At 54.8% G+C, this 27,613-nt stretch overlaps 2 protein-coding genes across 6 annotated transcripts in view; one reads left to right on the forward strand and one right to left on the reverse strand.

Moving 5' to 3' along the window:
* Nucleotides 1–5,001: 5,001 nt before the first annotated feature.
* SLC29A4 (solute carrier family 29 member 4) lies at nucleotides 5,002–13,306 on the forward strand. The gene is made up of 11 exons (XM_066560730.1): nucleotides 5,002–5,112; nucleotides 7,291–7,459; nucleotides 8,109–8,240; nucleotides 8,352–8,465; nucleotides 8,545–8,673; nucleotides 9,099–9,173; nucleotides 9,526–9,791; nucleotides 9,878–10,013; nucleotides 10,535–10,722; nucleotides 10,987–11,227; nucleotides 11,300–13,306. The coding sequence occupies exons 2-11, from the start codon at nucleotides 7,300–7,302 to the stop codon at nucleotides 11,440–11,442; spliced, it is 1,584 nt and encodes a 527-aa protein (XP_066416827.1). The 5' UTR covers nucleotides 5,002–5,112; nucleotides 7,291–7,299; the 3' UTR covers nucleotides 11,443–13,306.
* TNRC18 (trinucleotide repeat containing 18) overlaps nucleotides 12,918–27,613 on the reverse strand; it is a 55,231-nt gene continuing 40,535 nt past the window's right edge. For 4 of the 5 annotated variants that reach the window (XM_066560726.1, XM_066560725.1, XM_066560729.1 and 1 more), the window contains 13 exons: nucleotides 25,655–25,894; nucleotides 23,268–23,710; nucleotides 22,284–22,448; nucleotides 21,360–21,501; nucleotides 20,900–21,017; nucleotides 20,547–20,622; nucleotides 20,064–20,172; nucleotides 19,013–19,129; nucleotides 18,574–18,738; nucleotides 16,708–18,014; nucleotides 16,178–16,414; nucleotides 15,649–15,723; nucleotides 12,918–15,346 (listed from right to left, as the gene is read on the reverse strand). In XM_066560726.1, the coding sequence (XP_066416823.1) occupies nucleotides 15,140–15,346; nucleotides 15,649–15,723; nucleotides 16,178–16,414; nucleotides 16,708–18,014; nucleotides 18,574–18,738; nucleotides 19,013–19,129; nucleotides 20,064–20,172; nucleotides 20,547–20,622; nucleotides 20,900–21,017; nucleotides 21,360–21,501; nucleotides 22,284–22,448; nucleotides 23,268–23,710; nucleotides 25,655–25,894 (3,401 nt within the window). In that variant the 3' untranslated portion in view covers nucleotides 12,918–15,139. The remainder of the gene's footprint in view (nucleotides 15,347–15,648; nucleotides 15,724–16,177; nucleotides 16,415–16,707; nucleotides 18,015–18,573; nucleotides 18,739–19,012; nucleotides 19,130–20,063; nucleotides 20,173–20,546; nucleotides 20,623–20,899; nucleotides 21,018–21,359; nucleotides 21,502–22,283; nucleotides 22,449–23,267; nucleotides 23,711–25,654; nucleotides 25,895–27,613) is intronic. The other variant, XM_066560728.1, reaches the window with a different exon arrangement.

Genomic DNA, 27,613 nt, shown 5'->3' on the forward strand with positions numbered 1-27,613 from the left:
GGCTCCCATCTTTGTGCCTTTATGGAAGAAATACATAATTCTTTTATTATTCAATTAGGAGTTTAACACACAATCAGGTGATCGCTTTAAGAGGATTTCCTATAAGGCAGGATTTGAATAACGGGGCTATGAGTAATATATTCCCTTAACTGGTTTATTCTTTTATCAGATTTTTTTTTTTCCCCTAAGCACTTTAATGCATTTACTTTCCCATTGTCGACACTTTTCTCCGAGCTCTTCCTCCCTCCCCGAGCTTATGCAAATCCCCCCGTAAGGCGTTTAATGCTCCGTGTGTGTCAATAGTGCCCAAATCTTGGCGGCAGCATTAGGCTTCATGCATGCCCCGGCTGATTAAGAGGGGTGGTGGGGCCAGCCTGGCTGCCCAAACCCCCTTCCAACCCCCACCGTGGGGCCTCTGCGCTGGGAGCTGCATTTTTGCAGAGAAAAGGCTGAGCTGAAAGTGGCTTTTCTTTTGCAGGGTGAATGGGGAGCGCCGGGCTGACCTGCCCGCCGCTGTTTGCCGCCCTGTCGCTCACATTCGGGCTCTGCGGAGGTGTTTGCCGGCAGAGGGGGATGGCTGTGGCTGGGATGTGAGCAGAGGAGGAAGAGGAAGGAGGTAAAGTAACCCCTGAGCCGGTGTCAGGGTTGGTTTGTGCACACTCAGTCCAGCCTGTGTGGCAGAGGCTGCTCAGGGTGCCTGCTGGGAATGGCTTGGGCATCGCTGGCAGCAAAAACAGGGGTTTGCCCACTCTTTGTGCCACCGGGGTCTGAGGTCACGTCACCCTTACGTGCTGTGGGTTGGCTCCCCTGAGGCAGCCCCTGGGGTTTGTTCTGGGGGGTTGAACAGCCCTTACACACACAGGGTGTGATGGATGTACCTGGGTACTGGGGGAGAGGCCTGGGGCCCGGCTCAGGGGGATGTGTTTGTTTGCCTGCTCACCTTGGTGGAACGTTCACTCTGACACCTGGGCAAAGGGGAGCCTGGGCAGGAAGGCAGCACTGATGAAAGGAATAGGAAAAAGGGTTGGCCTGGAATTCCTGGTTTTCCCACTGCCTGAGGGTTTTGTGGCTGCTGGTGAAGCCCTTAGTGAACGCATCACGAGGAAAACACCCTCTCCAAGTGTTACTATCACCATTTTCTCCTTCCAGAGAAAAATCTCTCTCAACCTGTGTCTGTAAACACTCTCCCGGTGAGTGGGAGCGGGCTGGACCGGCCCTTCCCGGCGTTGTTTCCTCCACGCCCACCACTGATTGTCTCCTTTTTTATCTCCTTTTTTACCCCGTCCTGCCACTCTGCCTGTGCGTGCAGCAATTATGCAAAGTTGCAATCAAGGAGCTGAATTAGGAGCTCATCTTGGATTAATTAGTGATGGATGCAAATCTGTTCCAACAAAGAGGAGCGAGGGGAGTGCAAAGGCCATGGGTACCCTCCCAGGGTTTCTCCAGCTCTCCCAGGCTCGTTTGAGGGCAGGAGGGATGCAGAGTAATGCCTTGCAGGAGAATTGGAGCATCCACGTGAAAGAATTTGGTTCTTGCCCTTGGGACAAGGTTTGGGTGCCCCAAAGCTGATGCTCAGCTCAGCCCCTGCATCTCACTGAAGGTTTTAAACCCAGAGCTTTGGGCTTAGAGCATCTCCTCCCACCCCAGCCTCGCTGCAAATCTTGGGGAAAAACCAGTTAATCCCCACGGCCTCCAGTGCTGAGCTCCTGCCAGCGCTGGGGATTTCTGTTTGCCTGCAATCGGATTGTGACAAACCCCTCCACTTGCATTGAACAAATTCCCTGGCTACTCCCCGCTCCTTGCAGGCCCCAGTAATCCCCTGAGTGTGACTCTGGCCAAGAGGCAACATCCCTGATTAATCCCTGGCGTCTCCATGCAAAGCCGCTGCTGCCGAGGATGCTCCTGGGGCTGGCACGACACGCTCGGCCGCGCTGGGAGCAGACCCCGGGAAGGATGCAAAGGATGCAAGGCTGTGTAAAGGAGCTTTTCCAAGAGGGGATTGTAGCCTTGAGAGCAGCCTCTTCTTCCCCTGAAGTGGAGAAGATGGATGTGCAGGGCTCCTGGGAGCACTGAGCCAGGGGGGTGGGAAGGGGGGTGCAGATGTTTAATTTCTTTTCCTGCCCCCCCCCCCCCCTCAGTGTCACCCACCCCAGCTGGTGCAGAGGGGACACCCACTGGGCACAGAATAACCAGGGCAGCCTGGCAGGGTGAGCACGGCTTGGTTAAGGAGCTCCTGGCTCGTGGCTGTGCCCACAGGGATGGGGACAGTAGGGACAGCCCATTCCCATGGTCCCCAAGAGTTTAAAACCTTGGCTTGAGGCTTTTGGTGTGCAGACAACTGAAAGGTCTCTCCTTCCTCTCCCCTCTGCAACAGCAATGATTAATAAAACCTGACTCGGCTGGAAGGGCAAGGAAAAAAACAACAATACAGGACATTTCTGGAGATGGTCCTAATCCAGCATCTCGGAGCCAAATGAATCAGCAGCTTCTTATTCTGCCGGCAGGATCAGTCAATGTTCATCCAGGCTCCTGGGAAGTGAGGTGAGGCTCTGTATAGCAAGGAGAGAGGTGGCCACAGGGTGTTGGCTGGTTCATGGAGCCAAGCAAATCCCTCCTTGTAATCCTGCAAACATTGCTGGGATGCACCCACTGGTGCTGGGAACCACGGGGCAGCAGGGAGAGGCAGGAGAAGGGGAGAACAGAAAAATACCTCTAAAAATCTGCAGTGTGGGTGAAGGATGAGGCTGTTGGATGTGGGGGAAAGACTCAAGGCTGGGGCTGTGTGTAAGGGATACCCTTCATGCCACAGGGACCAGCATGCCTGGGACCAGGAGCACCAGGCCTGGCTGGTTTGCCTGGCTGTTAAAGTGGGTCAAGCAGAAACCCAAGGAGCATCTGAGCTCGCCAACCTTGAGCCAACTATGTGGAAGCTGAATAATTCAGGGCCAGCTTAAAAAATTGAAGAGCCCAGCAAAACTCCAGGAGAGCGCAGCCCATGGGACTCCCCCTACCCTTGTCAGGCAGAGGCAGCTCAGCCTGCCCATGCTCAGGGGGCACCTTGGGCATTTTAGGAGGGGGGGACAGCGTTGTTTGTGCCTAACACTGCACTTGGGGATGGGGAAAGCAGAGAGAAAGCACCCAGCAAAGTTCACCGTGGTGGATTCATCTCCCTGTGTTCCCTGCAGAGCTCCAAGCTGTAGCAGTTTCCTTGGGTGTCCCAGCATGGCTCTGTCACACCTACAGCAGGAGCTGTTGGAAGGGAACCCCCTTGTCCCCTGAAATTAGGATCTCTTGATTGTGTGGTTTTAGAGAGGAGGCTAAAACTTGATTTTTGCCACCAGGCGTTTGGTTGCAGCATCTCCCCCTGGCTTGGAGAACACCACATCCTCCTGGGAGCTGAGGTCCCCCTCTCAGCTTGGTCATCTCTGAAGGACCACCCCTGCTTCTGTTCCTGAGGCTTTGGAATGGGGAGAACCAGCTCCTGGGGGGAATCCCTGTGGTGAGTAATGCTGCCTGGCGAGCGCTGGGAAAGGCGGGTGCCCATATGCTGCAGCTCATTCTGCTCTTTTCTGGAGCACTCTCCCTGTCTGGGTGCCAACCAGCAGCACACACACACACGGCCAGGGAACCCCACCACACTCACCCCCCAGTGGGCTTTTACATTTCTAAGGTTCCCTGAAGAGGGTGATGGAGTCTGGTGTAGAGCAAGGGGATGTACCCCAAGGGGAGTGAGGTGCTTTGAGATTTTACGGTGACGCTATGAAATTAGAGCTGAACAAATGTGCCAAAGCAAAGAGCCCAAAAAATCCCCGTTTGCACCAGAGGGCCGAGCTGTGCAGGTGCTCAGCTCAGAGGGGAGCAAGGAAGGCTGAGCCCCAGCTCCAGGCCGTGCTTGGCACAGCAGTCAGGTGCTCTTTGAGCCAAACTCCGGCTATTTCGGCCAAGGAGAAAAGATGGAAATTTCCACCTGGCCTGTTTTCTTCCCTGTGATGGATTTGCAGGAGCCCCTTTCCCCAGCCCCGCTCCCGGCAGCAGGAGGTGGTGCAGGCGGTTGTGTCTCTCATTTCCTCTGGCGGCAGCAGCAGCAGCAGCAGCAGCAGCAGCGCATCCCCGGCCCCACACGCTGATTTACACAACGCAGCAGCGTTTATTGACTGCGAGGGGATTGTTATTCACAGCCCGGCGCGGTGCAGCCAGGCCTGGGGCAGGGATGGTTCCTCCTCTCCTTCCCGCTGCCTCCATCCTCACACACTCCGGGGCAGAGCCCAAGGATGGTCCCGCAGGGCTCTCACCCAGCTCGCTGCCTCTGTGCCTTGCTGCTCCTGGAGAAAAGCACCAGATCCCCGTGATGGAGCCTGCAGCCTGGGCCAGCTCACCCAGCCCAGGAGGGGTGGGGACACTCATGAGGTCCCTGCCTGGGTCACCCACCCTGGGGACACGTGTCTTCTCCCTGGACGGTATCCTCACTGCCCCATGTTGCTGGCTCCCTTCCTCCTCTGCCTCCATTCCCTGGTTTTGGAAGGGAGCAGAGACTCTCTTGGCTGTTTCCTCAAAAAAGCTGAGGGATTGCTGTGTTCTGTTAACCAGAGCTGCCATCCGTCCATCTGTCCATCCGTCCCTCCATCCCTCCATCCATCCCGCCGTTTGTCCATCCATCCATCCAGATTCCATCAGCCCCTCTTAGACAGAACCCTTCACAGGGCACGAATGACCCTCTCCCTGAAAAGCTCATGCCCTGAACTAAATTACCGGGGCTTTCTTCCTAATTAATCTCTCTTGGCAATTAGCTCCGGACCTCCGCGGTCCCTCCAAGGCGCCTCTAGACGGTACCTGCAGGCGGCACCTACAGGCGGTGCCCATGGCCGGGGGTGCGCACCGGGAAAGCCTCTCCGGGGCCGGGGGGGGCTCGGGGGAGGAGCGGGGGGCGGGCGGGAGGCAGGGCCGGGGGGAGGCAGAGCCGGGGCCGCCCCCGCTCCGCGCCGCCGCCGCCGCACTCGGTGCCGGCCCCCTCCCGGCGGAGGCTCCGCTATGGCGGGGCCGGGGCCCGGCGGCCGCCGGGGCTGAGCGGGGCGGGCCAGCGCCGGTGCCGCAGAGCCGCCGCGGCGGAGAGAGGTAAGAACCGACCTGTTGTTCTCGGCCGGGACCGCCGGGGAGCGGGGGACAAGGAGGGGAAGCCGCCGCTCCGAGCCCCTGCCCGCCCTGGCCCCGCCGAGCATCCCCCGGGCGCGGCCGGGAGCTTCTCCTTCACACCGGGGACGTGGGTCACTGAATTTCCCCCGTTTGTGGCAACTTCGCCGCTGGCAAGATGTCGGGGGACCCTTTTGGCTGAGCAAAAAGCGCTTTTGTGCCCTGACAGGAGGGCTGCGGTGCTCGAGGGTCACGCAGAGCCGGGGGGCAGCGGGACAAGGGCTCCTCTCGGGTGAGACCTCCCACCCCTGCCCGGGATGGAGAAACGCTCCCACCCCCACGCTGGGGCCACAGGGGCGGCAGGGTGTAAATCCGTAGGGACAGACGGATGTAAATCCAGCGGGAGGAGAAAATCCAATTTACGGCAGCGCAGGGATGCTCGGGGGAGCGAGGCGGAGAGCGCCGGAGGCTGGTCCAGCGCCGCGGCCGTGCAGCGCATCCCGCATCCCGCACCCCGCATCCTGCACCCCGCATCCCGCACCCCGCATCCCGCACCCCGCACCCCGCATCCCGCATCCCGCATCCTGCACCCCGCATCCCGCACCCCGCACCCCGCATCCTGCATCCCGCACCCCGCATCCTGCACCCCGCATCCTGCACCCCGCACCCCGCACCCCGCACCCCGCACCCCGCACCCCGCATCCCGCACCCCGCACCCCGCACCTCGCATCCCGCACCCCGCACCCCGCATCCCGCTCCGCTCCCGGCCCCGGCAAGTTTGGGCCACACACAGTACGTACGAGGTTTCTCCAGCTGGTTTGTTCTCCAGCTGGGATTTCTGCTATGGAAAAACCCTGCAACAGGCTCTCCGGCATCCCGGGAGATGCTTCCCACTGGGTTTTATTGCCTGGGGCGGCAGCAGGCACAGGAGGGTGCGGGCGAAGGGGATTGCAGGCAGCTCCCCTGGGAGGAGCAGGGTGGAGCGGTGCCCCCACGACAATGTGCCCTGCTGGGCTGCTCTGCTCTGGGATGGGGGTGTTGGGGTGAACCCCAGCATGGGGAGGGAGGGAGGGGGACCCCATCCCAGCCCCCCAGCAGCGCTGTGACCTCAGCACAGCCTCGGGGCTGGGGCAGTGCCGCCCTGTGCACCCATCCCTGCACAAGATAAACATCTTAGGCTCCAGGAACTCACTCTCAGGGTCTGTGGGCACCACGTTTGCCCCCTCCTCAGGGCCCTCCATCATATGCTGGCAGCTGGAAAACCTCTCTGCTCCTGCAAACGCCATGTCTGGCAGGGAGACCAAAGAAATCACTGTCATTGATTTTTCCTCCCTTGCCTGACTCAACCTGCTGCCTTGGAGGAGATTTTTTCACCACCACCACCCCTGGATGCCAGGGAGATCTGCAGGAGGTGGGCTGGGGACAGACAAGGAATTCAGAGCAGTCCTCTGGGGTTGTACCACAGGGATGAACCCTGTTTTGGATGGCTCTGGTGGGGTCATTGGAGGGTGTTGAGTATTTGGAGAGCTCATTTTGGGATGTATTTGGTGCAGCCCCTCAGATGTGATGCTGGGGTCTCTCTGGCAGGTCCGTGCTCGTTCTGATCTCCCAGAAAAGCAGATCTGAAAAAAGCGGAGTCAAATCCCATCCCCTCTCTGAAAGCTGCAGGAGTGTGTCTGCCCGGGCCAGCAGCTCTGCCCCAGCCCCAGGCACCAGAGATGCTGAAAAGGGCAAAAAGCAGAGCAAATGTGCAGCCTGCAGGGAGCCAGGGCTCCCCGAGGCAGCCGGGACCTTCCCCGCAGCCGCCTTCCCTGGGTGGATTCCATCCATTAATTTCCCTAATTGCTTTTGGAAATCACAGTGGCATTTGTCTTTGGTAGCATCCCAGGGAGGTGCTGAGCCTGGCTGTGCCTCGGGGGTGGCTCCTCGGGGTCCCCCACGAGCACTGCTCACCACCCCAAAGCCAAACTTCTGCTCAGAACATCGGTGATCCCATTTGCCCAGGGGAAATCATCTTTCCAGGTGGAAAAAACCCATCAGAACTGCGAGGCGGAGAAGGCTCAGGGCCAGCCGCGTGTCATTGTCCCTTGCAGACCCCTGGCACCACCCGGGGGGATCTGTGCACCCTGGGGGTGTCCCTGTCACTGCTGCCCCTCCTCTCAGGTGGCCAGGATGGGCTCGGTGGGCGCCGAGCGCTTCAAGGAGCTGAGCCCAGCAGTGACACCCGAGGGGAATGTGGTGATGAGCTTCAGCTTCGACAGCTACCAGCTGGAGGAGGACGAGCTGCAGCGGGGCAGCCAGGCCAAGGGTGTCCTCACCTTCATGGAGCCAGGTGAGGCAGGCACGGCCCAACCTGACCCACAGCCAGGTTCCCTGCTGGTTTCCCACCCCCTTAGGAGCTTCCTGGGATGGGTTTAATAGCCACAAATAGCCTGAAATGCCACAATATGGCCCACTACCCTTTTTCATCCCTTTTTGTACCCGTGTGAGCCACCTGCACATCCTGTGACAGTGGGATCTGCAGGCTGGTAAGGAGTTGAGGATTGGTGCCCTGGTTGTCCTGCCAGGCTCACCCCCAGCCTGCAGCTTCATCTTTCTCCATGCAGGACTCAGGGGCACTCCTGGGAGTCACCCCAGCCCTGCTCCACATCCTGAGGCAGCCCTGTCCACCTCCACAGCCACCTCTGACCCTTCCTGCACCTTGACTTGTGCTGTTACCTGCACTGCCTTGGCTCTCAGCTTGTTTAGCTGCAGTTAAAACCCACCAGACCCCCAAAACCCAGATGTTTTCCTGCCTCCTGGGTCTCCACTGAAATGTCTTTATTTAGGGAAGGAACTTCTCAGAGCTGGGGCTGTTTATTTGTACATCTACAGGGAGCTGAGCTGTTTCATTGCCTCAAGGCTGAGGTCTCATGTGGGTCCCAGGGGTGCAGCAGTGCCACTGTCACATCTTTTTCTCTTTCTTTCCTCTTCTGGGGCAGTTTCTGAGGACCCTGAGCCCCAGGATCGATACCATGGGATTTATTTTGCCATGCTGCTGGCTGGGGTGGGATTTCTCCTGCCCTACAACAGCTTTATCACTGATGTGGATTACCTGCACCATAAATACCCAGGTAGGTCTGGAGCAGCTCCAGCACTTCCCTGACACCCCAAACCTGGAGAGAGCTCAGTCCCACTTCCAAGGGAGCTGAACTCCTGTCCCCCCTTCACCTGCTTCTCTCCAGGGACCTCCATTGTCTTTGACATGAGCCTCACCTACATCCTGGTGGCCTTGGTGGCCGTCATCCTCAACAACGCGCTGGTGGAGCTGCTGAGCTTGCACACCCGGATCTCCGTGGGTGAGTGGGGTCCCTGCAGCCCCAGGCAGTGCTGTGCCCGTGCTGTGCCCCTGCCACCACCTCTGTCTCCTCCCCACAGGCTACCTCTTCGCCCTGGGGCCCCTGCTCTTTGTCAGCATCTGCGACGTGTGGCTGGAGCTGTTCAGCCGCAGACAAGCCTACGCCATCAACCTGGTGGCTGTCGGGGTGGTGGCCTTTGGCTGCACAGGTATGTGGCAGAGCAGCTGGGATGGGACATGGCAGGGAAGGGAGGGAAACAGCCCCATCCCTGAGCTCTCCTGGGAAAACCTCCTGCTCTGCTCCCTGTAACCCTCAGGTCCCTGCCCCATCCCATCCACCTCTGTCCAGGCATTGTGGGACTGGCCAGGGGCACCAGCACCAAACTGTGTATTGGTCACTGACACCACTGATCTGGGCCCCCACACCTGGTGGCCACTCTGGCTGGGAACAGACACAGTGGAGCATCCAGGGAGGGAAAAAAGGCCCTCCTGCTTTTGGAGCAAGGAGGCTGCTGGAAGGAGCAGCTCCCAGCTGGCACAGCTCATGGGTTCCCTCTGGGGTTTCTTCCCCCTTCCCGGAGTTTCAGCTGCAGCAATAATCCCTCCTTCTCCCCTCTGTGCCTCTCTCCTGAAGTGCAGCAATCCAGCTTCTACGGCTACACGGGGCTGCTGCCCAAGCGCTACACGCAGGGAGTGATGACGGGTGAGAGTAAGTACCCACAGCCACCGACCGTGTCCACAGCCCACCACGGGGACTTGCACCTTCTCCTGGGGCCCCAGTGAGCCACACCTGGGTCCCCACTGGTCCCAGCAGAGCCAACAGATCAGGGATACCCCAGGGTGCTCCCCAGCAAACCAGGGAGTTTACTGGTTTCTAAGTCCCTGCACTGCCATGCCAGGCTGGGGGTGGGGATGCCCACCAGGAGCTTTATCACCCCAAAATCACTGCTGGTGACTCCTCTATATGGGGAAGCATCCCATCCACATGGTGTGGGGTGATGAGGATCCCTGAGCTGGGATTCAGAGGGGCCCAGCACTGACAGCTCCCCCACACCACCCAGGCACCGCCGGGGTCATCATCTCGCTCAGCCGCATCTTCACCAAGCTGCTGCTGTCGGACGAGAAGGAGAACACCGTCATCTTCTTCTTCATCTCCATCGGCATGGAGCTGACGTGCTTCATCCTGCACCTGCTGGTGAAGCGCACGCGCTTCGTGCGTTACTACACCGACAGCTCCCGCCAGGGCCTCCCCGAGAGCCGCGGGGCCGGCGAGCCCAGCTCTGGCTACCGCGTCCACCACGACGTCACCTCCGAGGATGTCAGATTTGTAAGCCAAGCGTGGGTTTCCCTGCTGTCCCCCGGCGTTCTTTGCCACTGCGTCTCAGCGCCGCTGTCCTCTCTTCCCTCACGCAGGAAAACCGGGAGCAGGGGCAGCCGAGCTCCCCGCGGGGCAGCCCCGGCCCCGAAGCTGAGCTGGCTGGGAGTGGCACCTACATGCGCTTTGATGTGCCTCGGCCCAAGATCAAGAGGAGCTGGCCCAGCTTCCGAGGTGAGTGGTGGGCTCGGGGGAAAGCCATGCCCGTGGGGTGGGATAAATGATTGGTGACCCAGTGTAATGGGGGAGGATCATCCCCAAGGCTGGAGAGGGACTTTTGAAAAGGGTATGGAAGAACAGGACAAAGGGAAACAGTTTCAAACTGACAAGAGGACAGGATTAGATGGGATATTATCCAGAAATTCTCTATGAGGGTGGGAAGGCCCTGACACATGCTGCCCAGAGAAGCTGTCCAACTGAAAGTGTCCAAGGCCAGGTTGGATGGGGCTTGCAGCCACCTGGGATAGTGGAAGGTGTCCCTGTCCATGGCAGGGGGTTGGAACTAGATGGTCTTTCACAGTCCCTTCCATCCCAATCCATTCTATGATTCTATGATCCCTTTCCTAACTATGTGCCCATAACCATGGGGCAAACTCATCTCTGGAAGGCATCCCTGGGGGTCAAACAAAGCTCTCAGGCTCTGCAAGGGGGCTGGGCTGCAGTTTTGGCTGAGCTGTGCTGCCTGTCCCTGCCAGACATGCTGCTCTACCGCTACGTCGTGTCCCGCCTGATCTGGGCCTACATGCTCTCCATCGCCATGACCTACTTCATCACACTGTGCCTCTTTCCCGGGCTGGAGTCGGAGATCCACAACTGCACGCTGGGGGAATGGCTCCCCATCCTCATCATGGCCATCTTCAACCTCTCTGACTTCGTCGGCAAGGTAGGAGAGAGGCCAGAGCCAGCACAGGGGCGGTCTGTTCTCCTTTGGTGCCCTCTTTCTAAGCCATTTGCCTCCACCAAAGGGTCATCTCCACCCACGGGGGTCTAAGCAGTGTGAGGCTGGTGCTCACCAGCACGGCCAAGGTTGGGTTCCCACAGCAGTTGGTCTTTCCACCATCTCATCTCCTCGTTACCCCACTTTGGGCACAGCAGGGCCCTCCCCAGCCTCCTCATCCCCTCAGCAGAATCTCTGCCCTCACTGCAGATCCTGGCTGCCCTGCCCTACGACTGGAGAGGGACTCACCTCCTTGTCTACTCCTGCCTCCGCGTGGTCTTCATCCCCCTCTTCATCATGTGTGTCTACCCCAACGGGCAGCCCACCTTCGGCCACCCCGCCTGGCCCTGCATCTTCTCCCTCCTCATGGGCATCACCAACGGCTACTTTGGCAGCGTGCCCATGATCCTGGCCGCGGGCAAGGTCAGCCCGGAGCAGCGGGAGCTGGCAGGTAGGACTGAGCCCTCCTGGGAACCCCAGTGGTGTGGCCAGAGCACCCTGACCCCCCTGTCCCTTCCCATAGGGAACACCATGACCGTGTCCTACATGACGGGCCTGACGCTGGGCTCGGCCGTGGCCTATTTTGCCTACAGCCTCACCAGTACCTCCCACAGCAGCTGTTTCTACACTGAAACCTCCAATGGCTCCTTTACCTTGGGCTACTGAGCCCTGGGGTGGGGCAATGGGGACAGGATGGAACCTGCTTCCCACCGTGGTCCCCAGCGCCCCACATCCCTCCTCAAGGAGGGAGCCTGGAGCCTGAAAGCCACCCCAGCATGGACAAGGACTGGTATCCTGTTGGCACAGGGCTGTGGCATTCCCAGCCAGGCACTGTGCAGGGCCACTGCTTGGGGTGACATTCCTCCCACCCCAGGGGACAGTTCTTGTTGCTTTTGGGGGTCTCCCCATCAGCAATGTGCAGCTCTCCAGTGAAGGCTGGGGATCTGCTGTTTGCGCCAAGCCATTGACAGGAGGAAGAAAATACTGCCAAATCCCAAAGGGAATAGGACCAGCACTGGGGAGGAGGGTGATGGAGGGCTGGTGAGAAAGAAGAGGAGCAAGAGAGGAAAGAAGCATTCCTTCAGTCCCCCATGGCTCTGGGAAGGTGCATCTTCACTTCCAGTGATGGTGCTGCAGGTTTTCACCAGGAATGGCTTAAAATCACAGTCCCTCCCTAAATATGTGAATCATATGGATGGGGAAAAAAATTTTTTTTTAATTGTGTCTTGTTTTACCCCCCTAACTGCAACAGAGGCAGGGTCCTGCCTCCCCCCACCCCACACTGTGAATCTGCTCCATTGCAAGGGGTAGACAGGGGAGGTCCCAAGGCTGCAGCACTGCCTGTGCCACTGCTGAGCTTCAAGATTTATTGCACAGGATGTAAGTGAAGCTGATTAAATAATTAAATGTCTTTGTAACAATGACTGGTCCTTAGCTGTGCCACTGGCACTTGACTGCTGGTGATGGGCTAGGCTGGCAAACACACACAGGATGGTGCCTGCTGCCTGTCCTGTTTGGTTTTGGGGTGCCCTTTGTGCTGGTCTCCATCTTCAGGGCCCTCTTTGTCACCTGGGGTGGTGGAACATGTCACTGGGTTACAACAAACCCCCACCAGCCTGCAAACTGCCATGGGCAGCACACAGGAGAGGGAACAGGCCAAGAGGAGCAGAAAACATCACGAGAAGGTGCCAACACCACGTTTTGGGACCAGCTGCACCTCGCTGTGCCAACTGGCAGGTGCCACCTCCCAGGGATGCCCAAGGAGCCAGCGAGTGCCAGGCCTGGCCCTGACCCGGCCCCCGCAGCATGGGAGGGTCTGACTGTGCCAAGCTCCTGCCTGTATGAAGTGCAGCTCACACCAAAAAAGAGCAAATCCAGCATTTCATCCTCAGCACATGGTGCCCTGGGCACGGTGGCAGGGGGAGGACTCACACTTCCAGGCCCTGTGCAGCAGACACCTCTACTCCAGTGTCCAGTCCTGTCCATCGGTGCCACCAACTCACACAGATGGGTTCTCCCCAAAAAGCCACCAGGCACCTGGGTTGTGTCTTTCTTCAGGGCAGGGGCTGAGCCAAAAAGCCATCATTGCCACCAAGGGGAGAAACACCCTGCGGTCAGGACAAGCGAGACAAAGAAAGATGCTTTGTTGGGTTGCTTTTTTTCAATTAGATTTTTTTTTTTTTTTATGAAAAAAGATCACACGGAGTTCTCCAACAAACAGAATGCCAAAAAAATTGTTTTAAACAAAAACATAAACAAAACAAAACAAAAAGACAAAAACCTGGCTCTCCTTTCCTCTCGATTGTCTGAAATATCCTTGTGTTCCATAGAAGGCAGTGGGTTTTAAGTGCTTTCTATTTAACATTAGCATAAAATCTCTCTCGCGCGCTCTCTCTCTCGCTCTTTAAAATATGCTCACACAATTTGCTTCTAGAAGTACAGTACACTTTGAGCGTGGGGGGTGTGCCTGTTCCCAGATCATTTACAATCACAATCCAACAGGAAATAAAAAATAATATTCTAAACGTCAGACTGTGTTCATTTCTGCCGTTGTGGGTTTTTTTCTTTTTTTTGTTTTTTATAATTTCATAATTTTTTTCACAGTTTTAAAAAGTTTATATTTATATATATATATTTATATTTATATTTATAATTAAAAAGTTGAATCCATTTAAAGACTTATAATACAGGAGGGCTAAAGAGTCTTTTGGTACATTAAAACTGTACAGGCTAGAACCGTCACTGTCCGCCGTGCCGAGGCGCCGGTGGCCCGGGCTGGAGATGGTACGAGCTCAGCACCATGTGGTTTGTTTAAAGGACGAGGGGTAACTCTGTGGGGCTGTCCCTCACCCCTGAGCCCCGGCCTCCAGTCTCTGGTACGCAGCCAGGGTGGAGAGTTTCCAATGTGTCCTTGGCTTAAGCATCGCCCCTGCTCCGCGTCCCGGCGATCCGTAGTGCGAGTCGGGAGTTGCAAAGATCAGTGCGTCTCTTGGAGTTTTGTTTAAGTGCAAGGATGGTGCATTGTTCTCCTCAGGTTCTCCTCCAGTGTTCCCTCTTGCCAGGTGTAACCCTGGAGCAGCAGCGGCGCGTGCCCAAGGGGAGCTCAGCTCCTCCGTGGATGGAGGAAGCTGAAGGGTGCAGTCCCTGAGCCCAAGGTGGCAGCGGGGCTCTGGCTGTGGGAGCGCCGTGGGCAGGCACAGCTGGGTTCACACACTGCCCCCATTCCCTTCAAACCATGGGCAAGGCTTCCCAGCAGCTCCACGTCTCAGCACAGGCAAGGCATGGCAGGTAAAGCTGGGTGAGGGATGCCAGAATCCCGTGGCCTCTGATCTTCTCTCCTCCAAGCATAAAGCAGCAGCTTTTCCCAGTCTTTTCCTGCCCCTTCACTGCAGCTTTTCCCAGTCTTTTCCTGCTCCTTCACTGCAGCTTTTCCCAGTCTTTTCCTGCTCCTTCACTGCAGCTTTTCCCAGTCTTTTCCTGCCCCTTCACTGCAGCTTTTCCCATTCTTTTCCTGCCCCTTCACTGCATGCTCCAAGATGAGGTCTCAGTTTGCCACGTGTCACCCCCCTTGCCACCTGCTTGCTCCCTCTAGCACCTTCACAGGGCAGGGGTGCAGAGCTGCAGAGGGTTCAGTTTGTTCAAGGCAATGGGAAGGCAGCGTCCAAGACTGGATGCTGGCTCCTCTTCCACCTGGCTCCTCCCAGGCCAGAGGATTCTCTTCTGCCATCTCTGTGCTGGAGCCAGCCCTGCCCTTTTGTGCTCCACACGCTGCCAGAGGGGCCTCCAGGGAAAGGGAACGGCAAAAAGGCGCTGAGAGGATCGAGACGAGGCGCTGAGAGAGACTCATCTCCTTTCTCTTTCACCCTGTCCTTCCTATAAAGGGTCATGCGAAACTAAGCAGGAAAGGGAATATAAGGACGGAGAGGAGCGCACGCAGAAGGCAAGAGGGTCCTTCCACATGCGGGCGGCTTCCGAGTTACTGATGGGGAAAAATGACACAAAAGGGATCCCTCCTGCCGGGGGGTCCCGCTGGTGAAATGATCACGAGACCCATGTGCTTTCCTGGACCAAAAGGAGGAAGGGAGAAGTTGGTCAAGTGTCACCGTACTTAAAGCCACTTCCAGAAGAGCCTCGGGGTTCAAGCACCACCACCACCACCCCAATGGCATCTTCCTCGAGTCCTGTAACTGCTTCCCCAACCCCTTTCTTCAGCCTTCTCCTTCCTCCTCGTGTCTCTCGCGCTCTCCTGTCTGTAGTGTGACACAGAAATGAGCATTGAAAGAAACAATCATGTCGTCTGAACAGGCACGTCCTCAGGTTTGTCCCATCCCTTCCCAGGGGGTGGCATGTGTCCCCTGGGCGGTCAGCAGATGACAGGGACCCCGTCAGTGTTGAAGATCATGCCCGTGGTGGGCTCGTAGGTCCCTGCAAGGTAGTAGAGGTCCTCACTGTCTTGGTATTTTTTTGTCTTTAGCATCTGCTCATATTGATCCAGACCAACAACAAGACACTTGTGTGAGATGGTCTGGACATCATTTTCATCCACATGAGAGGACTGGTAGAGGGCTCTCTGCACAACAGGAAGAGAAGGAAGGAGGTGGGGAAAAAAGGAGCCATTAGATCACACAGCATTTACAGCATCATCTTCAGTAAGTAGGAAAAACACTCATCATAATGCTCCCTGTTCTTCCCCACACCCAGCACCTGCAGCTACTCCACCCTCCCAGAAATATCCATCCCAAGTCCTGGGCACTGCAGACTTGGCAGCAAAGGCAAAAATCAAGAGCCAGAGAAGTTTGGGGGACATTTCCAGTATTTATTTGTTACAGGGTACCCAGCATTTCCTCCCAGCCTTCTCCCAGTCTCACCAACCTCCATAAAGTCCTTCCTCTGGTTGGATGCCTGCAAAGCTGTGGCCAGACTCCTGCCTGATTTCTGATCCCAGCGCTGTGCCCAAGAAGAAAAGAAGAAACAGAAATGAAAACCTGGTGAATTTGCTGTCTTTCCATGCCACCATCTCCTGCCCACCACATGTGCTTTTGGACCTTCAACCCCTGCCCACTGCCACTAGGAATAAATCCTGCTGTAAACCAGCTGCACATGTGCAAAATTCACTGTTTCTGAGCACCAAGCCCATCCTCCTTACACTTTAAAGACTTGATCTGGCTCTTGACACTTTTTCTGGACCCACACAAAAGTCTTTATTTCCTAATACAAAGAAACCCACCCCTCCCTTCTTCAAGGAGCCAATACTGGGCTTGCCCACACCACAGGCAGCCCCCACAAGATGGAAGAATGGGGGGTACCAGTAAAAAACTGGGCTTTGTGTGTTTTCCTCCTCGTTGGAAACAAAAGGCAGCAAGGAGCTTTGCAGCCCTCTCAGCAAAGGAGACCAGCCTACCTTGCCTTCATTGAGTTTCTTCCCAGGGTTGGTTTCTTCTGGATGATAAAACCATTTGACTCGGACCACCATATTGTTGCCCCAGGATTCCCACATGCTCTGGATCCGGCCAATGTAGGGCAGGTTGGGGCGGCCAGCGGAGAGGAAAACGGCGCAGTCTCCGATGCGGATGATCTCCTTGCCCCGCACGATGGCCTTGTAGAACAGCTTCCTGGCCTTCCCTTTCATTCCTCGTCTCTGCCAAGAGAGGATCATGCAAGTGGTCAGCCAGGAATCACCCACATTTTCCCTGCACACCACTGTTTGCCCTGTTTGTGCTGCATGCATCCCTTTTCTGTTGGCAGTATTCCCACAGGAACTGGGGCAGAGGGATGCACCACACAGAATGGCTTCCTCAACACAGTGAAAGCCAACCCCTATCTCCCTGCACACTGGACACACCACACCAGAAGTTCCACCACCCCAGGAAAAGGGAAGAAGCACCAGAAAGCAAAACCAGTGCTGAGTGCCGAGCACTACGGAGCATTTACCTGCGTGGGTTTCCCAAACCACTTCCACAGCTGCCGTGCCGGGAGGAAAGCAGCGATCTTGGGCCTGTTCTCCACGGAGGGCAGGCGCTGGCGCTTGGCCAGCTCCTTGGTGGTGGGCAGGTGGATGCCCTCGCGCTTCTTGGGCCGGCTCTTGTTGCCGCCCTGCGGCGCTGCCGGCTGCTGCTGAGGCTGCTGCTGAGGCTGCTGCTGAGGCTGCTTCTGGCTCTGCGGGTGGGAGGACGCCCGGGATTTCCCTGCCTGCTTGGTTTGCTTGGGTGGGAGGGTTTGCTGCACCGAGGAACTCGGCTGGGCCTCAGCTACTTCGTCGTCAGAGCTACAGGAGGAATCTTCATCCGTAGTGGAGGAGGAAGAAGAGCTGGAGCTTGATGAAGAAGAGGTTGATGAGGTGGAGGAAGAGGAGGAAGATGAAGATGAAGAGGAGCTGCTGCTAGAAGAGGAAGAAGAGGAAGAGTTGGAGGAAGAGAGAGGGGTGGATGCTCTTGAGCTGGCTGAGCTGCTGTCCTGGGCTTCCCCTTGGTTCTTCTCAGCCTCCTCTTCTCCCTCTGACTCCGAGCTGCTGTCACTGCTGTTGCTCTCAGACTCCTCCACACCTGCTGGAGCTGCTGCCTTTTCTTCCTGGTCCTTTGAGGCAGCAAGGCTCTCTGCTGAGGAATCAAACTTTCCCCCAAAGCTGGCAGGGGAAGGGTCTCCCTCAGCCACCTTGGCTCGGGAAGATTTCTGCTTGCCCTCCACAGTCACTGCAGCAGAATAGCCCAGCCCCAAGAGACTCTTCCCATCTCTGCGACTGGCCAGGTTCGAGTCCTCCAGCATCCTCATCGCCTCCTTCATCTTCTTTGTCTTTGGAGACATCACACCCTCATGGTCCAGCTTGATCAGGATTTCATTGTCATGCTTCCTCTGAGCCTTGACCATGGTGCCAAACTCTTGTGTCTCTTCTGTGGGCCGTCCTTTCTTGGCCTTGGCTTTGGACACCGAAGCATCGCTGGAGCCAAAGGCCGCCAGCGTTCCCGGGAGATCGCTGTAGGGCTCCGTGCCCAGGATGCTGCCAAACACAGCAGGCTGGTAAGAGGGTTGGGGGGGGCTGTGCAGCTTCGTGGAGATCTTCATTTTGCTGGCTTTTGAGCGCTTTTCCTCTGTGGGAGCAGGAGAGCCTCCAGTCGGCAGCGGTTGCGATTTTCGTGAGCCCTTCATGCTTGGCTTGCTCAAGCAGGCCGGCTTCTCTGGGACTGAGGAGGTAACAGGTGAAGACTCCACCTGGTCCTTCTCTTCAGGCAAGGCAGCCTCTTCTGCAGAGGGGAAGAAACACAAAGACATGATGTTATCCCTCCAGATGGGCTTTATTAGCTCAGAGACAACTAGACACCAGTGTTGACTGGTCTCTGGCCAAGCATGGCTTGTTCCTGCCTGCTCAGGTACCCCCAAAGGAGCACAGGGGGTGTCCTCACTGCTCACTGAACAGCCTGGCCTGGTGCCAGTACTTGTGAGAAGTGACAGACAATGCCCAGGGGTGCTGCTTCAACTTCAGGAGAACCAAACTACAAATCTCCTGTACCTCTGGCTCTATGGACAGCTGCAGAGATCTCAGCTGAAAAAAGGACTCTATGCTCCACATCCCTGACTGACAGAAGAAGGCTGTCACAGCACAGGCCAGCTTCCAAGCCAGCCTCCTGTGAACTGTAGCCACGGCAGAGTGAGATGCATGGGTGCTTTGCATTCAAGCAACGCATCCATCCTCACCCAAATCCTGCTCCAAGCAACAGCCCTAACTTGGGGAGAACAGTGGGGAACTTGGGGAACAGTGTGCAAGGATTCCCTCAGCTCCAGGCCTGGCAGTGTGCAACTTACCAGCTTTGGCCTTGACACTTGGCTTTCTGCCTCGCCCTTTGCCCTTTGACACAGGCTCCTCTGACCCCAGGGCAGATCCCTCTTTTCCTTCTCCAGTGTCTTTGCTGGATTTACGGCTACGGCGCTTGGTGCTGGGCACCAGAAGGGCAGGGGAAGGCTCAGCACCTGGAACAGGTCAAAGAGATGTTCAAATGCTGTCAAATAACACATAAAACAGAGATGTGATAGAGTGAAAGTATCCCAACCAAATCTGCAATAGGGATTGGGCCTTTTTCCTTATGGGTGATATCCCACCCCAGCTCTGTGTTCTGTAATTGATGGTGCAATCTTTGTGACTGAAAGTCTGTGAAATTATCCCAAAATCTGAGGAAAGCAGCCCAAAACTCCATACATGTCAGAGCAGGAAGTGTCTTGCAAAAAACTGAACAGCAAGACTCACACTGGATCTTGTAGTCAGGTGGGAGAAGCCGAATGTGAGACAGTGGGATGCGTCCCGTGTCCCCGTCATCGAACTCTACTGTGATGAGATCACCATCTTCCTCCAAATCCAGGGTTCCTGTGGGATGGGGGAGCAGCAGATGGGATTAGCAACAAACATCAGAGTACAAACCCCTTGTAAGGGAAGTGGGGACATGGGGAAAGACAGGGGTGCTGCAGCAGCTGCAAAGCACCCCCTTCACCTCTCCTAGGCTGTGCAGGGAGGGCACAGAAGGCTCACTCTGCAATGGAAAGTCCCTGATAACACTGAACCAGCCCACTCAGGGTGAAATTCCCCATCAACAGCACTGCTCCAGAACATAACAGCCATTCCAGTTTGACTTCCCACCTCTCTCCACTATCTCCCTTTATTCTTGCAGAAATTCACTTTTCTCCTTTCATTGAAATATCTTTTTTTAAACTTGCATTTTCTAACTACTCTCAGCCATCATAAACTGCTGCTTTTCACTTTCTCCAAGAGAAATAAGTTGTGTTCTCAGCCTCTCTTCTTGCATCATCACTATTGGTTTATACATCATAAGTAATTATTCTCTTTCACACATGTGGTATAACCAAGATCCCAAAAACAAGACCAGCCATGGCAGAATTGTCCTGAGCCACTCCAGACAATTCACCAACTTTCTAATGGGACCAGACTCGTGTTTCATGTCAGAGCAAAGTTGTGAGTGTCCAGGTTTAGATTTAGAAACTTCCACAGCCTCAGAAATAATTGATGCCTGGAATAAATTCTGACTTTCTGAAATGTATTAAATGTCCTTGATATATTTAAGGTCCTAAATTGTTCGAACCTCTTCCTGAACCTGCAGGATGTTAGTAAATCTGCATCATTAATGAGAGGGGCATGACCTGGAGGAGAGAACAAGCCAGGCTCTGACTTCCAGGACACTCACAGCAGAGGTCAGGGCTTCCCCAGACAAGCCTGACATCCCTGAGGACACACAGGGCTGGAGACATCCCAGGTTCACAGCACAGAGCAGGCAGGGTGGCCTTACCTCGGACAACTGTCCCCGGGTAGAGGCAGCGGTACTGCTGGCTCCAGTAGGCTGCAATCCTCGTGCCCTCGGGCAGGAACCGCACCGAGGGGGGTTTCACATCGATGATCTGCTCAGGGCAAGAGGAAGGCAATCACTGACCACCCTGGCACCAGCACAGACCATCCCTCCACAGCTGGCATGGAGCAAAACAGCTCTATGGATGGCAAGGGAAGTTTCCCTGCTGGGGAACGGCCTCCTGTGTGCTCACAGGAGGAGGGAAGGAGCAGCCCTGCCGGAAAACAGGACTAGAGCCAGCTGCCAGTGGGGCAGTGAGCACACCAAGGGGAGTTCTGCCCACAGCGAACTCCTGGTCCTGGTCCCACCCATGGGGTAGGACCAGGACATCCCTGCAGCTGGAGGAGGAGAGAGCTTCCAGCTAGCCTCCCCCACCCCCGAGCAGGCCATGGGCACCGAGGACAGGCAGCCTTTGGCAGCACATACCGCTTCCTGCAGGAGCTGCTCCAGGCAGTAAATGTGGGGACGGTTCCCCCTCTCGCCCTCCACCACCACCCGGTATCTGAAACACAAAGGCTGGGTCAGACACAGCACATGGGAGACACCACCCCCAGCAGGTAACGCCTCCCTCTGATGGGAGAGGATGTGAGAGCACTTCATGAGAGATAATTGGATTTCCCTCACTGCTGATAAACCAGAGTGGACTCTCCTTCCCTCCCTGCCAGACATTGTCAGTCTCTGGGCAGCCAGCTCTACACAACCCCCAAACTGATCCACACAGCAGCTATGTCCCCATTTTCTGGCAGATCCCAGGTGGATACAGCAGCCCCTCCACTCACATGTCTGGTGAATGCACTGTCTTGACATGCCCAGCATAGAGCAGTTTGTCATCCATGGGGATGAGGACACGCAGGCCATCCTTCAGCTCATCCTTGTCAATGATGCAGGAGCGGGGAGCTGTGAGGTGTGGGAGAGTGATGGGGATTAGAGAGAACCACATGGGAAAGGGACAGTGAGGGGAGAAGGAAACTTCATATTCCCAGCATCACTGTCCCCTCTCTTGGTAATAATAACATACCAGTAATGAAAATAGGGCAACTCAGAGACTGGATTTCAATAAGATGTCACAGTGAGCCATGCTGATCAGGCTTAGTTTTTATTGAATTGACTGAAAAAGTGGTATCTCCACCCCAAAGACTCATGGCTTTGGATGAGGAATGTGTGAAAGCAACACAGTTCTCCTCTGAGCAGCCCTGGGAAACCTGCCCAGCTTCCCTACCTAAAAAATCCTGCCCTTACCTGGTGTGGGTGGCCTCTCAACCAGCATGCTCAGTGGGATGTTCTCATCCTCTGAGAAGCTGCTGTCTTGGTTGGGTTCAAAATCCTCCTCTGCTGCCATGCTCTCCATGAGCTTGCTGACAGCTCCTCCTTTCCCTCGGTTCTGCAGGACAGCAAGCAGCACATCAGCTGGATCACCACAGGAAACAGCCTGATCCCATCTCACCTCCCTCCAGCAAAAAATAACCTGAGGATATCAGGACAAACCTGCCTCCATCCTCAGCATGGAGAGTTAAGTGGGTGTTCCCAAACTTTTTGCTGCCTTCATCCCCCAAGCATCACCAGCAGTTAACCGAAAGCTATTCCCCACATCCTCACTGTTAGAGGCTGGGAGAGATGCTGTGGAGCTGTAGTTTTGCTCTGCATCACCACAGTGCTCCCGAGCCTGTCTGCCTTCCCTGAACAGGCACCAGGTACTATTCTCTATTTCTTCTCCAGTCTCCATGATATGTTCCTTGCTGTTACACACAGACCATAAGCATCACACAGAAATCATGTAAGAAGGCAGCAATGTGTGTTATGAAAGATGACAGGCTGCAGCAGTGGAGCAGGAACCAGCTGTGACCCTGTGCTGAGCAAGGCTACTCCATCACCATCTCCTTGTCCCTTGCAAGGACCTCCCTCCACCCTCCCACCACCCCACGGCAGCCTTGGAGAAAATCCTGCCTGCTCACTAATTTGGGGGATGAAGGCAAATGAACACCAGATGGTAGCAGCAGGTACTATCAGAGAGTATTCCTTGGATTTTAGGCTTTTCAAACCAGCCCTTTACCTGTAACACACCCAGCAAAACCTGCACCTCTGCTTTCCCTCCCTCACACTGCAACAGTCCAGGTGCTCTGCCAGCCACCCTCCAGTCCAGCCACACTAGAACCAGTCCCTCACCTCTTTTTTCACCTCCTTGGCTTTCACCTTAGCTTTGCTCTTCTTGGTGGAGCCCAGGGCACTTGTCAGGCTGACCCGAACATCCGAGGGGGAGCTGGGGATGCCAGGAGGAGACATGGATGAGGAGGAGGAGCAGCAGGGCGTTTCTTTACCCTTCTTCCGCTGCTAAAAATAAAAACAAAACACTTCCATCAGTAAAGAGAAGATTGGTAAAGATCTGGGTCCAAGGAGAGGGCAAAGGTGGAGCAAGGCAGCTATGCACAGGTAGGATTATGTTCAGCCAGCAGTTAGTTCACTGCCCGTATCACATCCTACATCTCCCAGCTCTGCTTTCTGGCTTCACACATTTTGGGAAGAGCTTTTCATTACACTGGAGAGCAACTCCTGCCCATCAAATCTTCCTCCAAAGAGTTCCAAGAAGATCCCAGCTGGCCTCATGTCACAACTAACTTGTCCAACTCTCCCCATGAGTGTTCTTCCATAACACTGCCATGAACTGAACTGGAGCCAGAGGGAGCCAAGCATTCAGCTTAGATGAAATGCCAGTAACCCAGAGACCCCTGTCACCCCCAGCCAGGGACAGACCTCAGAAGTCACCATGTAAAAGGGGAACAGCCTTAGAGGCCAGTCTGGGGGCCACAGGTCAGCAAGAGGACAATCTCATGCAGAGAGTGGGAGAGAGATGTCACAGGGTCTGTTTCAATGCAGGATCATCAACTCTGGCCACCCAAAGAGAATGGATTTGGGACATGGAGGGTGACAGAAGCAACCAGCTCCATTCAAACATGGCTTTTACCCCCTGCAAGTCAGATCCATGTCTGACAAAACCTCCAGGTGTGTATGGGTTGACAGGGGTGACAAGGGGCAGCCAAACAACTGCTGAGACAGGACTCAACTCTCCTCTACCTTCGTGGAGTTTATTTCCCTCCCTTCACCCTCAGCTCCCAAGCGTCCCAACACCAATCTGGCCAGCACGTTCCTCACCTTGCTTAGCTCCTTCCTGTCCTTCCCCTTGCTGCCTTCCTTTTTGGGGCTCATGGGGCCCCCCTTGCCGCAGCGCCCAGGTTTGGGGACAGGGGTGGAGCTGGCAGGAGCTGTGGATGTCAGCATGGCTGAGGAGGTGCCAGCGTCGTGGAGGAAGATGCGCTCGCTGCGGCGCCGGTTCCACAGGTCGTCATCGCTGGCCTCCAGCCCGAACTCAAAGCTCAGGTCCTTAGGGGATTTAAATTTCTTCAGCTTGCGGCCTTTCTCAGAGCCCAGCTTGGCCTTGTCAGCGCTCCCGGACGCGGAGTCCAGGCTGCTGGGGGCCTGGCTGGGCGGGATGCTGCTGGGCTCCAGCGGCCCCTTCTTGCCGCGCAGCAGCCCTGACGGAGACTTCTTCCTGATCTTGATGTCGCTCTCCGAGTCCGTGTACTCAAATTCTGTCCCTAGGTGCAAAGGATTGAACCATCAGTCAGAGCCCTGGCTGAGCCAAGAGGGGACACATCCTGCTGGAAACCTCTGGGCTCCATGGAAGGTGCTGTGCCTGTTCGATAAAGCTCTTGCTTGGTTCCTCTTTCCCATCCTCACATCCCTCAGACCTCCATTTCTGACCCATAAAACACTGTGGAAATTCCCTGGAAGTAAGCCTGCCCTGCTCCAAACCAGAGGCCAACAATTCAGGCAGTGTGGTTCAGTGTGTTCCCTGCCTCCATTTTCTCCCTTCTCCCACAGGCAAAACCCTGCAGGGAAGCTCTGAAGAGAAAATATACTTTAACATGCCCCTCCTCAAAAAGGAGCTGCTCAGCTGAAACCAAGCATAAACCCCACAAGCTGATCCCTCCTTCTCTCCTGGTGAGAGCCCTCTCCAGTTTCACCTTGTTTCAGGAGAACAATGTCTTTTAACAAATGGAATAAACCCAAATTTCAAGCTTATTTTTTCCCATTGGCCAACAGACACCACAGATCCTTTTATTGGCTCAAGGAGTCGCCTTAAAGTCAAGAGAAGTAAATGATCTTTTGTCTGTGGCAAATGGAATTCCCCTCACATTGGCCTCTGCTCAGCACCATGAGCACAGCAGTACCCAGAGGCCTGAAATACTGCAGTAATGCCAAGATGTTCCCCACCTTCACTGTGTTCCCCTGAACCTGATAAAGGAAAGCAAGATCAGGTTTTCAGGGGCAGAAGAGAAACTGAGGCAGCACCTACACACCCAGCAACATGGGCAGGAGGTAGGCAAACAACATTCACGTGGGAAAATGAAAATGTACATGGCACAAGCAAGGAAAGCATCTTCTCTTGGTCCTTGTCTCAAATACACTCACTTTCCTGGGTAAATTCTGCAGGAAACTGCTCTCATCTTCTACCCAATCCTCTTCCCCTGAGACAGCCCCAGCATGGAGAGAAAAAGAGCCAGCATGTCAAAAACAAAGCTGGCAAAGCTCAAAATGAAAAACCCATTGGAAATTAAAACACTCCTTCTCCTCTCTGAGTACTGCATGAGGTAATTTCTAGATACTTCCAGTTTCAAGGAGGGCAGATTACAAGACAATAAATTCTTAGCAGAGGCTGTTGGAACAAGTTGGCAAAAGCCTAATATAGCATGGAAACAGTGCTAAAACAAGCCAGGCTCCTGAGGAGGACATCATTTTCCATTCTGAAGCATGCTATAAATTCCATTATCACTTAATAAATATTAATAGAGAATTTATAAATGGAACCCATATAGATCTGTCTGACCAGGAACAATGTCACGAATGGGCACTTGTGCAGCAGGGCATGGGGAGGGGAAGAAATGAAACTCCTAACACATTGAAACCGAGACAGAGGCAGGGCAGAAACCCAGATTCTGGCACTGAAAACATATGAGCAGAGGAAGGAATGTTTTTTTCAAGTCTCTCTGGCTGGTTTCTATAAGGAAGCTGATGGGATGGGCTGATGGAAAGAGCTTTTCTTCTGCTTGGGTGTCTGTGCTTCCCTTGGGTATCCAAGATCAGTTGCATTTAGCACATGCTTCCTTCTCTAAAATGTAATAGCACTTCACTGCCTTCTGCACTCTGTCCAAGGGGATGCAGCATCCCCCTGGCTTGCCTTTGCAGCATGTCTTGTTGAGAATTTGCCAAGTAGGAAAAGAGGAAACTTTGACAAAGCCACAGCTGTCCCTAGGGAAGCCATGCCTGCAGCTGCTAACCTGCCATGTCCATGACTGGCTTTTGTCTCCCTATCAGCCACTTTCTCCACCTTCAGCATCAGAACCAAGCTGCCAAAGCAAAGAAAGGGCAGGTGTCTGGGTACAGTGTCTGGGTCAGTGTCTGGGTACACAACCTGCTCTCTTGCAGCACAGCTGGGACCTCCCAAACCTTTCACTTTGCCCCCACACCAAGGAACTCACCCATCAGGCTCTGCCTCTCCTCCTTCTTCTTGGCCTTCTGCTTGGCCTCCAGCTGGATGATGGAAAGCGGAGGGGGAACGATGGGGCTGGGCATGGCGCTGGCAGCAAACCTGGCCAGAAGGCCCAGGCCACTCTCATCCAGGGCAGGTGACGACAGCCTGTCTGTGCCATCCGTGCCATAGTCCTCTGCTTCCTCCTCTTCCTCCTCCTCATCATCATCCTCCTCCTCGGAGCTGGAATCTGGCACGCAGAAAACAGGGAGCACGTTACGAACCTCACGGAGTTGTGCACCAGCCACATCCCCAACCTGAACCGCAACTCTCCTGCTGCTCTGTGCCCACCAAAGTGGCACTGAGCCACCCAGGACTAAGCCACAAGATGCTGGCCATGGGCACACACGTGTCCTTGCAGCCATGAGCCGCTGTCACCCTGCCTGCCACCACCCTGGAAGGACACAGCAATACAGGGTAAGGCAAGACGACCCACTTGGGGCAAGGGAGGGAAGAGCAGGGTGTTGGCAGATTTGAAAAGGATGCCAGGCACCCCTTCCCTACAGCTTTCAGGAGGAATTAAAAGCTTAATTCCTTTGAAAATCCCGACCTGGGAGCTGTGGGATTCCCCTCCCGCCCACCAACACCTCCTCCATAATGAAATCCATTAGTGTAATCAGAACCAGAGATCAGCAGGGAAGGGGAATACCAGAGAGCAGCCTGTGCCATGGCGGGAGGCAAGGGGAACACAGGGAGGAGAAGGGGCAGGAAGCAAAAATGCAAAGAGGGGGGAGAAATAATAATTTGAAAGCAATGGATTTGGAATGCATAAGGGAGGAAAGTGTAGGTAGTGCTGGAGACAAGGAGCAGTGTTTGAACCCTCTGCCTCAGAACTCTCTCCGTGCCTTTCATTTCCCTCTCTACAGCTCAGGATAGGGAAGCCCGGCTCAGCGCAGGCAGGAAGAGCTGCCCACAGCCAAAATCTAATTCTGGCAAAGAAATCAGCCTCACTGCCTGCCTCAGCTGACACCTGCAGAGCAGTGGGCTGAGGGTTTCCTCTAGGGTGTGTACACAGCAGGTATTTTGGGGGTAGATGCTCCGAGAGTGGCACCTCTCCCTCCCTACAGCACTTCCCAAGAGTCTGTCAGCAGCTCAGAGGCAATTAATTTTAACAGCATCTCATCCAGTGAGTGCTGGTGAGCAGGCCACTTCACAAATGCACATATACCACACACACACACTTATACACACACATATACGAGCACACAGATCTATAAATATATATATATATATATTTAACTGCAAAAAGTGGGTCTGGAAAAGATATAAAGATATTTCATTTCTTTTGAAATTGAGGGCTTAAGTAGGATCATTGAGGCTGCTGGAAAATTTCCACCACTAGCAGGAGCCCTGTTCTGAGCCCACTCCCCAGCTCCTACCAGCCACTACCCTTGTGTCTGAAATCCAGCCAAATGAGAAACAAGATCCCTTCAAAATGAGCTGGAATGAACATGAAAATCCTTTTCTTTTCACATATGCCCTCTGGGATAGATAAAAACGTCCTCAACACTTGGTTGTTCAGGAAAAAAAAATACAATAACACAAGTGTTATTTTTCCATGATATTAGAAAGAACAGGAATATCAGAAAACAATGTTCTCATTCTTGTATTTTATCAACTGAGGTAACTGGCAGCTTTTTTTGCCTTTTTTTTAACATGGATGGCCTATCTCTGTAGCATACATCTGATAGTCAGAGAATACTAATTTTTAACTGCATAAAAATTCCTTCCCCATTTCAGTTGCTCAGACTCATTTCTCGTGATATAAAAATGCTACTAACCCTACACTCCTGCAGTTAATAGCAAGAAAGCCACAACCCTGTTCACTCCTTGCATAAAAACCACATGCAAAAAAAAAAAATCCACAGCAAATTGGGATCAGATTCCTTACCCTTCCAGAAAACTGGTC

Source organism: Molothrus aeneus, chromosome 16 (assembly GCF_037042795.1).
Source record: "Molothrus aeneus isolate 106 chromosome 16, BPBGC_Maene_1.0, whole genome shotgun sequence".
NCBI classification, from domain to species: domain Eukaryota; kingdom Metazoa; phylum Chordata; class Aves; order Passeriformes; family Icteridae; genus Molothrus; species Molothrus aeneus.